The sequence below is a fragment of the Strigops habroptila genome, chromosome 1 (assembly GCF_004027225.2).
Source record: "Strigops habroptila isolate Jane chromosome 1, bStrHab1.2.pri, whole genome shotgun sequence".
Classification (NCBI taxonomy): Eukaryota; Metazoa; Chordata; class Aves; order Psittaciformes; family Psittacidae; genus Strigops; species Strigops habroptila.
In genome coordinates, this window is record NC_044277.2 from 50844522 (window position 1) to 50858264 (window position 13743).

A 13743-nucleotide genomic window follows, 5' to 3' on the forward strand; every position below is an offset into this window, starting at 1 on the left:
GGGTGAAACACTTAAAATCTTGCAGAAGCAATAACCTTCCCTTGTCTGCTCAGAGATGCTTCATGATCAATAAGATGATTTAATTTCTGCTGACAGAATTGGTCTTTTCTGTTGCATTTTATATCACACCTTTAGGAAAAGAAATCCACATACCTGAAAAATGTATGGTGCTCAACACACACTTTCCATAAGCGCTTTGCAGCACGATGATTTGGCAACTTAAACCCAATAGTGCTTTCAAACTGCTCAAACTAGGCAGGAAAAAAAGAGAAAGTTTAGAGAAAGAAAAAAAAAAAAAGAAAAAGAATAGATGCTGTGCATCTATGTTTAGACAGTGTATACAGGATCATCTTCATTTCCTCCATCTATATCCCCTTATTGCAAGGGTATATATAACCACATATATACACATCCTACAGACTACTGTGTCTGGGAAGGAAGCTGTGAGTGATAATCAGTGGCAACCTTTTTGGGGAAAAGCCAGATAATGAGCAAGAGGCTTTTGATGGTGACAGTGTTTTAGGCCCTATAGTAACAAAGAAGACTTGGGAGACTTCTGAGAAAAACATCATTTAAGTGTTTTAGCCCATTTAAGTTGTTTTAACTTTACCAGTTAACAGTGGGAAGCTTGATAATAGCCTAGAGGGGGGCAATAGTCCACAAGGACTGATCTGGTCCCATGCAGCCTTAGATTAAGGAGATTTACAGTGACAGAACTACAGTTAGTAAATCACAGTGTTTTTAGCTAATTTATCTCCTGGGGAGGATGAGGAAAAGACAGGTAATTGAAAAGAGTCGGCTGGGGATACTAAGAGACCTTTGTAGGTTGTGCTGCAGATTTATATACTCCAGATGCAAAAGCTGTGCCAAATACAACCCCTGTAACGAGTTGATGGCTACATGCAGATAGATGAGTAGGTGAAACAGAGTTGCTGCAATTGGGGAAAGGAAGGCAGAAGAGCACTTGTAGGGAAGCCTGGATCCCTGTGGGGAGCTGACAGAAAGAGACAAGGCAGGAAACAGCAAAACAATAAAGATGTAAGTGACACATGGGATCATGAATCACATTATCATCAAATGTGATTTGGGAAGAGACTGCACTGATTAGTTTGCATAAGGAACTATGACCTGGTCACTGGATGCCACATACCAAGACCAGCAGAGCTCAACATGCTTCAGTGGTGGAGAGCTTGAGTGCAGGCATTGGGAGCAACACTGGCTGTGTGTTTTGGTTTTAAAACCAAACTCAAGACTGAGAAGTCAGCCACTAAACTCTGCCTGCTGAGAGGCAGGAGATGTAGGTGTGTGCATTTTGGTTTAGGACTCTAAAAAAAAGGCTCGGGCCCTGGGCTGGTGGGGGGCCCCAGCAGATTTTCCAGGTCACTTACGAAGTCAGTACTGGGGACACTGGCTCAGACTCCCAACTGCCATACTGCATTAAAGAAGAAATGCCAGTCCTCATCCAGGTGATTTCTCTCCTGCTACACAGCTCCACCCTCTAAAATGCACACGGATTTTTTATCTATCGCACACCGACTATTGTACCAGCACTTAAAATGGAGACGCTCCTTTGCCTGTGGTGATCCTGAACTCCTCCTGGGATTTTTCCTAAGATTTATGATTTTATTTATGGGTTAACACACGCTCAATCCATGAAGTAGGTGTTTGCTGTTCAGCGGGTTGAGCCACGAGAGGGCACTCACTGCATGAGATTTCACATCACCTTTTCCAGAGCCAGACCAGGAGCTCCAGTGTGGCTGGAGGGCTCATGTGTGGAGCTACCAAAACTGCTCAATAATAGATGCCTGGTTCCTTTTTAATCAGTCACTGGATTTCTGTTCCAACTCCAAATATACTGGTCTGATATGCTCATAAAATCTGGTATGACCTGTGTACATCTCCTAGTAGGCAAGACGAATGGACGCTAATTTAATATACAACATGAAGGTGGATAACAAGCATGCCAGGAATAAACAATACATTACTTAAATTCCCAAACTATTCATAATATGGATGAGCTTTTTATATGCAGATGCACAAACTTTATGTTAGTTCATGGATGTAAACATAAAAACACCAAAGAAGGTTTTACCTGTATTTTAAATAAAGTATTTACCTAATCTTTCCAAAGAAAATCAGCACAAAACATATAAATGGAGAGGAATATTAAAGGCTTGTAAGACGTGACAGATTAACAAACAGAACACGGGCTTTTCGAAAAGGTTCATTCACTAAAGAGTGTCAGGACATCCTTACCTCCCCCGGTCGGATTTTGATGTAGAAGTTGTTCCTCTTGTAGGAGATTTTTAGAACCTTTGGCCAGGCAAATCTATTTATTCTGAGTCTGTCTCGATATATTAAAAGACCACTTGCACAAACTCCTAACATGATTTCCACTCCTTCAGAATCCTGGAAAAGCAAGCAAGGCACTTTGTTGAACACTTTTCTCCTTACATCTTACAGTACTACAGATTCTTATATACTGTGTTTCTATCTGAGCTATGTCTTATTAATGCATCAGCTGTAGTGACCTGATTTCTGAGAGCTACCCTACTCACTGACTGCATTCATGCAAGTAATAGTAAGGTTGGGCAGGAAGCATTGTGAATGTTTCCTTATATTTTAGAAAGACTTCAAAAGGAGGGGGGAAATTTCAGATGCTATTAAAAGAATGATATTAACCATACAGCAACATTTTATTAGCATAACAAAAAAGTGTTATTAGCATAAATACCAGATTGAAAGTAAGTGGGGCGGCATACAAATTTACTTCTCCTGGCATCATTCATCTCTATGACTAAGCCTTGTGAATCCTTAGATAGATTTTTCTTCCACAGTTTGCTTGTCTTGGCTTTCATTGGTTTGTTAGTTTCCCTAACGCTGTTGTGCCTATGCTCAGTATTTTCACTTTGAAATGACCAGTGTGCAGAAATTTAGGAATTTGGACCAGAAAGACTCTTCCAAAAGTGTGCAACTGTGCCTGTGCTATAACCCATGTTATGACAGAGAAGCTGTCGGTCAGACACATTAGCACTACAAAAGATCTGGCCACAACCTTGTCAGAATATATCCATAAATACATATTTTTTAAGTAAGAAGTACACATTTCTCTTTCCTTTAGAAGCCTTCAAATAGTCTAAACTCAATCTTCACTGTTTGCTACCACCTGTATAATTTTGTGGGGTTGTTTTTTCACTTAGCTGAGTGCTAATACTGCTGGAGAAAAGAAGGATCTACCTTAAAGTACAGAGTTCTTCAGTAATTATTTTAAAATAACTTAAAGTTATAAAAGCCCAACAAGAGAAGCTATGATGTCACCCTATGATAATCACAAAATGAATTCATCTTTTAGGCACACAGTGAAAATCTGATTACATTTTTAGATGAACACAATGGCATGCATGGTCAGTCATGATGAAAAGGCTACAGCACAGATCGAAATACAAAAAAACCCCCCACGTATGTTTTAAAATCAGAGACACAACATAGAATTAGTGCCTCAAATTCATTCCTGTGTTAGAAAACACACCAAGAGAGGACGCTTGCAATAATCATTGAATCACACCTTAATGGTAATTTTTTTTCTAAATAAACCTCTCATGTAGTATCACTGTCAGGTAGTACATAAAAGACAAAGCTAATTTTTTTCAGTGGACTTCAGTTTCACAGTTTTCTAAGCAAAGAGTAATGTCTAAATACAGTGAACACATTCTAAAAAAGGAAGTCCCATTGCCAGTAATCCCACTGTATGGCCAATGCCTGAAATGCATGTGTGCTCACATGTAGCACATAGATGCAGGTGCAAGGGGCTCCTTTTGATACACTTTCACAACAACTTGTTGAGCAATGCCTTCTTCCCTCATCCCCACCTTTGCAGCAGATCTAACTCCATTCAATGCTTCTGTTACTTGTCGGTGTCAAAGATTGCTTTTCAATGTGATACTTTTACTGATGTAAAATGAAACCTGAATAAAAGAATTTGGGTTTTTCAGGAGTGATGTGGTTGCATGGAAAACTGTTAGCCCGAATGTCCGAGCCACAAGATGCCGAACTGCACATCCCTGCAGCTCTGCATACAAATGGGGGGCTTTATCAGAGTGGTGACAGCCCAGAGGACAAATCTGTCTATTTGAACACATTTTTTATCGTATCATAGTGTTGGGTAATTGAGAAGTAGTTTTAACAGCAGCTGGCGAGTCCAGCATCTGTTGAATACCTAAGATATTGGCACAGCCTTAATGAATTGACATTTATATAGAGACATCTGCCACAGCACGATTTTCAAAAAGGCATCCACAGAGGTACTTGTCCTGTAGCCTGATACCATCAGATATCACTGGCAGACACAATTAAAACTAAACATTACTTCTCATGCAGTCTACTTTTGCCACCTTCAGATCAGTTTCCAAGATTACCATTGGGTTTCTTAACCTACAGACAGACCCAATTTGGTTACCACTGTAGGTTTCTTAATTCAGAACATCACGTTAGAGAGAGATTGGCTTGTCTATCCACTTTTCTTTCCATAGGAAAAACAGAAGAGTAAGACTGGATAGTAATATTTTCTAGGAAAAAAAATAAACCCCAGGATATCCTTTCTTAAACTCCACAGCTTTTCTCCAATATTCTGAAAAAAAAAAAAATAAAATAGAATACTTAAGCCTTAATGCTATGCTATGTTAAATCATCAGTAACAAAGTCTGTAATGTATTTAGAACAGGAACTGACTTTGCTGTTGTTCTGAAGATTTGTGTCAGAAAAAGGAAAAAAGCTACTGAGTGACATTCACCAGTCCGTTTCTATCTCTGCTCCAAATATGCCTCAAGATTTTGTGCCTATCTGCAAGACACAGGGTAGGCAGTGGCATGCCTCCTGGTAGAGTGCTGCCCGTTGAACCATACCCAGATTTTTCATTTTCAGTGAAGGCAATTAACAGAACACAAAAGATTGCCTTGGATTCTATAACACACATGCACAGCTCCTATGAAATGCCCCAGGGACACTGCTGCAAACCTTTTCAAGATCCAAGCTGCAAATTTATCTTGGTTCTTGAAAGGATCTGCTGCAGCACAAAACCAGGCTCACAATAATTTGACCTTTACAGAAAATGCAGTGCTTTCCACAGCTCAGGATTCTTTGTTCAGGACTCATTTGTTAAGGATGCTTGCTAACCTCAAAGATGTTAAAATCCATTAACCTTACTTTGAAAAGTGAAGAAAAATTATTTATTTGGAAAAAACCCCACAAAGAAAGAAAAATCACACAACCAACACTAGGCTGGTAGGTGGCTCTCCCAAGCCACAATAAGAATGAGCATGTTTTATTCATAACCTGCCAATGATTAGAGAAACTACTTCATCATGGGAGAATGTTTCCAGCAGAATTACTGCCCTTCCAGTCAAGTGCAAGACCACACTTCAAAAGAGAGAGAAGCAACTGTGTCCCCATTATGATCAATCTGATTAGGTTTCCAGCACAACTAAATAATTGCTTGAAAGTCCTCTGCAGTGTTAGGAATGATCTGCTTATCTAGTTAAGATACCATCATTGGCCTTATTAAATTAGAAAATGAAATGACAACTGGTCACTCTCTGGACAACTTCTAAAATTCTTCCTCGTTACTCTGTTCATTCAGGATTTTCCCAAAGGATCTAGTTGTTTAATCAACATGAAAGGTTGATGTGCAACATATTCCAATCTACAGGCTAAGTTATATGTTAGTTACAGATATATTTATGCTTATCCCATGAGTCACCTTTCTTCGTGTTGACACATGGTTTATCCCACAAAATGCCTGTCTAAAAACAAGAAAGAATAAATCACGGAGTCCACACAGACTCAAGTACTATGCCATAGGAGAAAGATGACCGGTGAAAGAACTGGACTACATACCTTGGCATGATGGAGATCTACTCCATACATTGACAGTTTTTTGGCATTCTCCAGGAAATGCATCTCAGCCTCTGCAGGTGTCATTCCCCTGAGGAAAAGCAACCAATTCTAGCATCATTATTAAGGAAACAGAATCCAAAATAAAATCCAGCAGCTGGAAAACAGTTTCAGCCTGACAGAAGCACAGCATATCCCCTAGGTAGTAAGGGTACACCCTACCAGAGCCAAAGCTCTGGTGCAGACTACAGTGATGCCCTCTGCTTACCTGTGGCTCTTGTGCAGCTCGATCACTTTGTCCTCCAGCTCCTTAGTATGATTCGGTGCAAAGCGAAATTCGCTGATGTAGTCACTGCCGTACTCGTCGGGGTCGTAGTCACCAAGCTCTGACTGCACGGTGTAGGAGCCCAGCAGAGCCAGTGTAACAAATGAGCAGGGCAGCCGACCCGACACAATGTCATCTCTCAGTTGCAAGCAGAGGTAGTACCTGCAAGGACCACCAAGACAGCTCAGAAAGTGCTCCTCCACCAGTGCCCCCAGAGGAGCACTGCCCAAGCACCTGCAAGAGGCCTCGGTTCCCCTACTAATCTGCAGACAACTCACAAGGCCTAATTTATCTTTATAAAGCAATATGGAGATCATAGAATCATAAAATGGTTTGTGTTGGAAGGGACCTTAAAGACCATCTAGTTCCAAGACCTTTCACTAGAACAGGTTGCTCAAAGCCACATCCAACTCGGCCTTGAACACTTCCAGGGATGGGCAACCACAACTTCTCTTGGCAACCTGTTCTAGCATCTCACCACCCTCACAGTAAAGAATTTCTTAACATGTAAATCTACCCTCTTTCAGTTTTGAAGACATTCCCCCTTGTGCTATCACTACGTGCCCTTGCAAGAAGTCCCTCTCCAGCATTCTTGTAGGCCTCCTTTGTGTATTGCTTAGTGACATAGGTGGAGAATTACCTATTAAACATACCATGTTTCTATTATACATCACTAAGATACACAGCTATCTAATGATACTTTTAAGGAGAAAAACTAAAGCCTTCAAATACTGTTCATTGAACAGCTGCTGAACTCCAAGCATTCAAAAAATATAAGCTGTCTCTTTAGCAAACTGTTGAGCTTTTTCAAAAATACATTTAAACAGTAAATGTTAAAACCACAGTGATAAGCAGTGCAAGGGATCACCAAATAGAAGAAAACTGGAAAAAGGGAAGAGCATTGGCTTGGTGGTGAAGGCACAGATTTCCCAGGGGAGATTTGAGAGCAACAAGAGGCAAAAAATAATCCTTTCTTTTGGAAGACCTCTGTTGAAGTGTGAATTCTCGGCACGCTGTCTTTCTGTGCAGTGCCTAGCACAGGGAACCTCTGATCTAAGCCAAAGGATTCATGCTACCTTAAAAGCAACAACTAGTCCACAAGGCCACGGGTTGCAAAATGTTATAAAAGGCTAGGGAACAGTTTGCTGGTGACACAGAACTCGTCACAGCTCAGAAGTTTTCCTACCATATACCAAGGAGGAAACCAGGTGAGTTTTTGTTTTTCTTTTTTTTCCTGTGGTTGCAATCTGAATACAAAACCAGAGAGTAGAGGTGCAGACCACATAGCTAAGTGTCTTGGATAGCAAGGAGGAGCCATTCATTACCACCATGTTCCTGATACCGTGCACATCAATTGATTACCTTGTCAAATGACATACAAAAATTACATGCATGCTTATTCTCATCCTACTTCTTTCTTTTCATAGTTACGATTATACTTACAATAACAACTTGTTACCACTGGCAAAAATGGGCATCAGGCGTCTTTGTGAAAATTAAACTCAACAGTCAGGAATATGTATTTTGGAAAATGTGGGGTTTAGGGTTAAATTATAGATAAGTCTTAGCTGAGAGGACAGACCCTGTACACAGTGTCTTTTCTGCCAAAGCACTACGTATTTTCCATAAGCTCGTAAGAGAAAGGAAGCCAATGGGAATACAAAACATTCCTTTTCTTGGATAATCAGAGTTTAAGCGCTACTACAAGCAGCTTTTAAGCCCCTTCTAGAAAGGTATTTAATGTTTTAAACACCTGGTAATATCTTCAGATAGCTGGGCAGGGTCTGGAGGGTAGAATTTCACATTAAATGCAAACTGCCAAGCACCACCTGGAAAAGAACACAGATTGACTGAAAGAACACTGTAAGTGCAAACAGAGATGCTCATGCTGTTCAATTACCAGCAAACTTTAAAATACTCCAGCCAAGCACTTCATCAGAACAGGATATAGCATCTTTTTCCCATACATCATTCTGAAGATACTACTTTTCCTTCTCACAATTACAGTATTAGATCATATTTTACAGCTCTTATTTAGTAAGATTTCCACTGAAGCGAGGACCCTAAGGGAGCACGAATTTATTTCTAACACTAAAAAAATCCTCAGTCTGAAAACAATGTCCTACTGGATTTAACCACCTGAAAACACAGCCTATACAAGCTTTAAAAACTAGTCACCCAAAAAACAGAGGTGCTGGAAATACTGCAAACCAGAGTACTAATGGGGTCTGGGGTGGGGTGATACACCGAGGTCTGGCTGCCCAAAGCAGCTCACAGAATCCTCAGAGTGCTGCCTCAGCACATAGCTCCCTGTCTCCAGCAGACATAAATTACTGTGCAGACAAAACTGCAAGGACAAACACAGAGAGCATGACTGAAAACCAGTATGTAACACTAAGGAATTCTTATTTTGTTACTTCAGTAAGTTTAGGTGACCCGTGGGATGGATACTGGTTTGCGTCACCACATGGTGTGAAATTTTTTATGGAGCTTTAGCTTTAAATGTTGTAAAGAAAGACTATCAAGACTGAAAAAAAAAGGAAGAGTTAAACATAGTATGCAAATATAAAAGCTTTCTGAAAAAGGGACAGGTTATACTAGCCCATGTTTCAAATGCAAATAAAAAGCAGTAACAAAAGACCAAAGCACAGTGTTCTTACAAGCAAGGCAGTGGCTTTTCAGTATGAGGCTTTTCACCCAGGCCTCTGTGTGGGATATACCTCTTATACGTACTTCTACCACATAAATTACAGCAGTGAAGGAATATGCAGTGAAGAAACCAAAGCCAAAGTAGTGACACTTCTTTTTCCTGAAGCACGCTGATGTCAAAATACAGATCTAACTAGAAATAAATGGATATCTCTTGAAAAGTCCTCATAGGCTGTCTAATGAGGAAGTGTTCATGAACACTGCGAAAACCAGGAATCTTCCTTATAAATCTGGCAGGGTAGAGCTTTCCCATGATCTTCAATTCAGTGGCTCTGTGTGCTTAGGTACCTCCTGAAGAGGTTTGAACGTGGATCTGCTGCACTCTCTGGTAGCATAGCTTACGTGCTGGACAGATCTGCTTGCCTGGGAATACTGTATGGCTGTTTAGGAGTACTTATTTAGAGATAACAAGGAAGTTCCATTCTGTGCAAAGCCCCATCCACTCTGGTCATCCATGCACCCAAGCAAACAGACTCAACATGCAAGAAAACATTTACCATCAGGACTTCAGCTCTTGGTTGGACTTCTGGGCTCCCTGATTTTAGGAACTTTTTCACTCTCTTGGGCCATAAAAGCTGATGGAAGTGGCTGGCACTGAAGATGGAACATGGTCCCACTAGGGACTGAGGGGGGAGCAGAGCCTGTGGATGACACCTGGCCCCATGACAGAGAGAAAGGACGAAGGCCCAAAAAATTATTCCTCTGGCTCACACAAAGTACATCTAACCTATGATACAGCCTGTCCTAAAGCATGGGTGGTTAAGATACCAGAGCAAGAGGCTTTGACCCCCCCACTTATAGGGGCTTAAATAAAACCTAATACTGTTTTATACAGTGTTACACTTGCTGTGTTTATAACACAGCAAGTTAGTGTGTTCTAACTCAGCCTCCTTTCTCAAATACTGGGATGAAATCCCTGTGGTCTGCAGTGGAATAATGGATATCTGAGTGTTGTACAACTCGACCAGCATTTAGCAGGATTATACGTTTGTCTTTTTGGAAGTGTCATGGGTAACAGCCCTACTTTTCCACCATCATCCTGTTCCAAACTCCTGGGGTGAATTGTACAGAGCAAGCAAATTATTGCTGTCATCTTCTGCAAACGCAACTGTCCCCTACGTCAAGTCCAGGACAAGACTCTTCTGCCCTGGTTAATCTCTTGCTGTCACAACCTTTCATTGTCTATCTCATGGCTTGGGCACATATTAAATGCATTTTAAATCAGTGGTGTGGAGCTGAGGTGCTTTACTTGCATTGACCATCAGCATAACCTGACTCATCAAGGTCTACATCACCTTCCTCTCCATCTTCTCACGAGATTAAAAGGTGGCAGATTTTCATTACTTTTTATTGCAAATCACTTACTTTTCATGAAAATAATACTGATGGAAAGGCTTACAGTAAGTGGGGAAGTTTTCCAGCCAGTGTAAATTAACCCTTTGAATCTTGGAGAAGGAAGTGATTCATTTGCTGGGCCTCACCCAACAAACGTGAACTACCAGATATATTTGCTTGTGAAAGCACAAGTGCTACAAGAGACCATATATAAAATGTGAAAAGAACTGCTGAGGCTTTCCTGCTTAAAGAAATCAGACACACAAACTTTTCATCAATTTTAGGAAGTGAGGGGCTGGGAAAAACGCAGGTCAAATTTTAAGCCTGCAGTCTTGACAAGATTCTCCTTCGAGAGGTTTTTGAATTTCTGATGTAGCAGAGGGCTAAATTTACCAATTGAGCTTTTTAAAATATTCATGAGAAGCAGAAAATTGTCTGGTTCTCTGTCAGTTGAATGGTCATTTTAGGAGCAGAGTTCAAGCTTTTGAAATACAGAAAGGAAAGATATTTTACATAGAGTGCTATCTTTGCATCAGTGAAGTATTTCAGTATAAGGCATGAACAGTGTTTCTGGATATGATATAAACATCAGTAATGCAAAGAAACAATTTACATACATGGTCTAGTCCCTAAGGTTACACTGCTTAATGTCAAACTTCAGTTTTTTACATCTCTGAAAATGTCAAGTTGTTTTCAGCAATGCAAGTTCATGTGTTATGAGTCTCTGTAACTGCTTTCACTCATCATGGGGTAAAATACCTAAAAGATGTAGGTAATTCCTTTGCCAAAGGCTCGGGAGAGGATGCAAAAGACGACTGTGAAATAGGCTTTGTATACCCAGGGGGAGAATGCCTTGGGGAGCATGCCCTCCTGGGGGAACGCATTGAGAATGCAGCCATGGACCCATCCCACCTCTCCCCTCACCTTGTGGGTGAGGGGCTGAGAAGAGTGGCCTGCCAAGCCGCTGGTGCTGGGGGCCCCCATGAGATGGGCCCTTCAACCTAACAGCAGTAAGTTATCCCAGCCATTTAGGAACAAGCCCCAAGGATCAGAGGGGCTGTGCAGCCATGGACACCTGGTGCCTACGATGCCCTTCTTGCATGCCAGGGAGCCCCTCTGTATCTCGCATCCCCACTCAGCGTCACAGGGGTCTGATGTCTTCACAAACACTGATGGCATTTTAGAGGAAGAGATTTTTTTGTGTAGATTTTTTGGGTCCAGATACACCAGGAAAAAAATTTTCCAGACCCCCTGAAATAAACACATAATGGTAACAAACTTACTTCGGATCTGCTTCTTGATTTCCTTGGCAGGATCCAACCAATTCTGCAAAGAAAATAGTTCCTTTTTTTTCAATTTGAATTAGAAAACACAATAAACATTATTTTTACAACAGTGCTATGACTCAAAGCTAGAACACGCAAAGGTCTGCCACCCCTTTCTCCTTGGAGCAGCAGAAGGCAGGAATAACATTAACTTTCAAGAAGTGGCCCTGGGTAAAAGCAGGACTTTTACTAACCTTCCCAGACATTGAATCATAGAATCACAGAATGGGTAGGACTGGAAAGGACCTTAAGATCATCTAGTTCCAATCTCCCTGCCATGGGCAACGACACCTCATACAACCATGTCACATAAGGCTCTGTCCAACCTGGCTTTGACCACTGCCAGGGATGGAGCATTTACCACTTTTTTGGGCAACCTGTTCCAGTGCCTCACCACCCTCACAGTAAAGAACTTCTTCCTTATATCTAATCTGAACTTCCCTGTTTAAGTTTAAACCCATTACTCTTTGCCCTATTGCTACAGTCCCTGATGAGGGCTAGATGGCTTGATATAAGAAACAATAAAATATAAATTAATAAAATAAATCCACAGAAATATTTTCCAGAGTATGTGCGGGGAAAATTAAATGCCTACAAGCTTGTTAAAAAGGTTTTCTCCCTCGGGACAGAGGGAGTGTGTGGGGAAAGCAGAGGCAGAATCACAGCACCAGGGCTGCCCCCATCCATGCTGCGCAGAGCCTGGTGACTACCCAAGACAAAACTCCTGACAAGGAGGTGGGGAATTATCACAGTGATGTGTTACTACTCCATGAATGTCAAGAAGCAGACGAAATTCCTCTGGAGGAGGTGTGCAGCAGCTTGGGGTCTCTTATTGCCACCTCTGCCTTGTCCTTTACCAGAATCAATTTATTACTTAAAATGAGTCACACAGCCCAGCACAAAAAATTCGCTTCCCCTAGGAAAGTTCCACTTTCTCCAAGGAAAGATAAATGAACATATCAGAGAAAAAAAAATATTGAAGAAATATCAAACAAGCAGAACACAACAATCCGCCCCCAACAAAAACAACCAGTTTGCAGCTGTCCAAACCCAGTCTGTGGTGCAAAACATAAGCCTGAATAGCTCCAGCTACTGCTGAGCATGAAAGCACACTATGCACCAAGAAACATGCATCAGGATTTCTATTTCCAAAGATGACATGTGATGTGGGTCTGTGTATTGTCTGGCTAGAAGTTATCTGGCAGAGGATGGAGGTGAATTGCTAAGTATTTTGACATTAAAAATATGCATGTTATTGATCTATAAATGTGATGGCAGGCAGTTATTCTTTTGTAGTTTAGCTCCAAAAAGCTAAAATCTACACATCCATAAATGTTTAGTGCTTCTAAACCACCTGTTAAAAATGAATACATTCTTCTCTTTCCAGTACAGGAAAGCACACCTATCTGGAAATGCACTTAAACATCTGTCTCAGTTTTACCACAACTCAAAACTAAGTATATGCTGAAGTGTTATCTTGCACCAGCACGGACCAAGTGACTGCTTAAGTGATTTTCTGAATCAAACAAAATCCTCATATTCAGAAGACTGTAAAGAAAGGGAAGGAAGACAAAAAGACTGATTTCTTTTGTGTCATATCACTGAAACAAAGGGAAACCTAGGAAATACGGGTGTTATTCTCAGAAGCAAACAGCTAAAGAAGTAGTAATAGCTCCAGATCCATCAGGGAAAACCTTTGAGGCCATGCAAAGCACAAAATATCTTTACCTAGTGAACGCTGCTGGGCTACTGCATATGTTGCTAGGAAGTTTTGTTACTAGTTTCTTTCAAAATATTTATCTTGAAGTGCCCAAATCACACAGCATATTTTAAATTATCCTTTGATACTCTCTCTTTCATCACGTGTTGAAAATTTTTTTGTATATGTATATGTATATATGCGTGTGTGTGTGTATATATACACATACACACACATATAAAATCACCTGCCCATAAGATCATCTTGGACAGTGTTAATACACAGCTTATTTAATACTAAAGTTGAGATGCAGAGAAGCAGAATGTGATTCACTATTGCTACCAACTGCTTCTGAAGACTAATGTCTTTAGCCAAATCAACAACAATGCTTGACTTGAGTAAGTCAAGACTTAAAGCCTTACTTTATCTGAGCAGTTAGCAGGAGCAGTCAATCAACTCCT

At 40.8% G+C, this 13743-nt stretch overlaps 1 protein-coding gene across 24 annotated transcripts in view; it reads right to left on the reverse strand.

Moving 5' to 3' along the window:
- The window catches only part of EPB41L3 (erythrocyte membrane protein band 4.1 like 3), a 146742-nt gene that overhangs the window by 29621 nt on the left and 103378 nt on the right, over nucleotides 1-13743 (reverse strand). For all 24 annotated transcript variants that reach the window (XM_030497558.1, XM_030497524.1, XM_032920129.1 and 21 more), the window contains exons 5-10: nucleotides 11542-11584; nucleotides 7968-8043; nucleotides 6158-6376; nucleotides 5893-5980; nucleotides 2257-2409; nucleotides 154-251 (exon numbers count right to left, since the gene is read on the reverse strand). In XM_030497558.1, the coding sequence (XP_030353418.1) occupies nucleotides 154-251; nucleotides 2257-2409; nucleotides 5893-5980; nucleotides 6158-6376; nucleotides 7968-8043; nucleotides 11542-11584 (677 nt within the window). The remainder of the gene's footprint in view (nucleotides 1-153; nucleotides 252-2256; nucleotides 2410-5892; nucleotides 5981-6157; nucleotides 6377-7967; nucleotides 8044-11541; nucleotides 11585-13743) is intronic.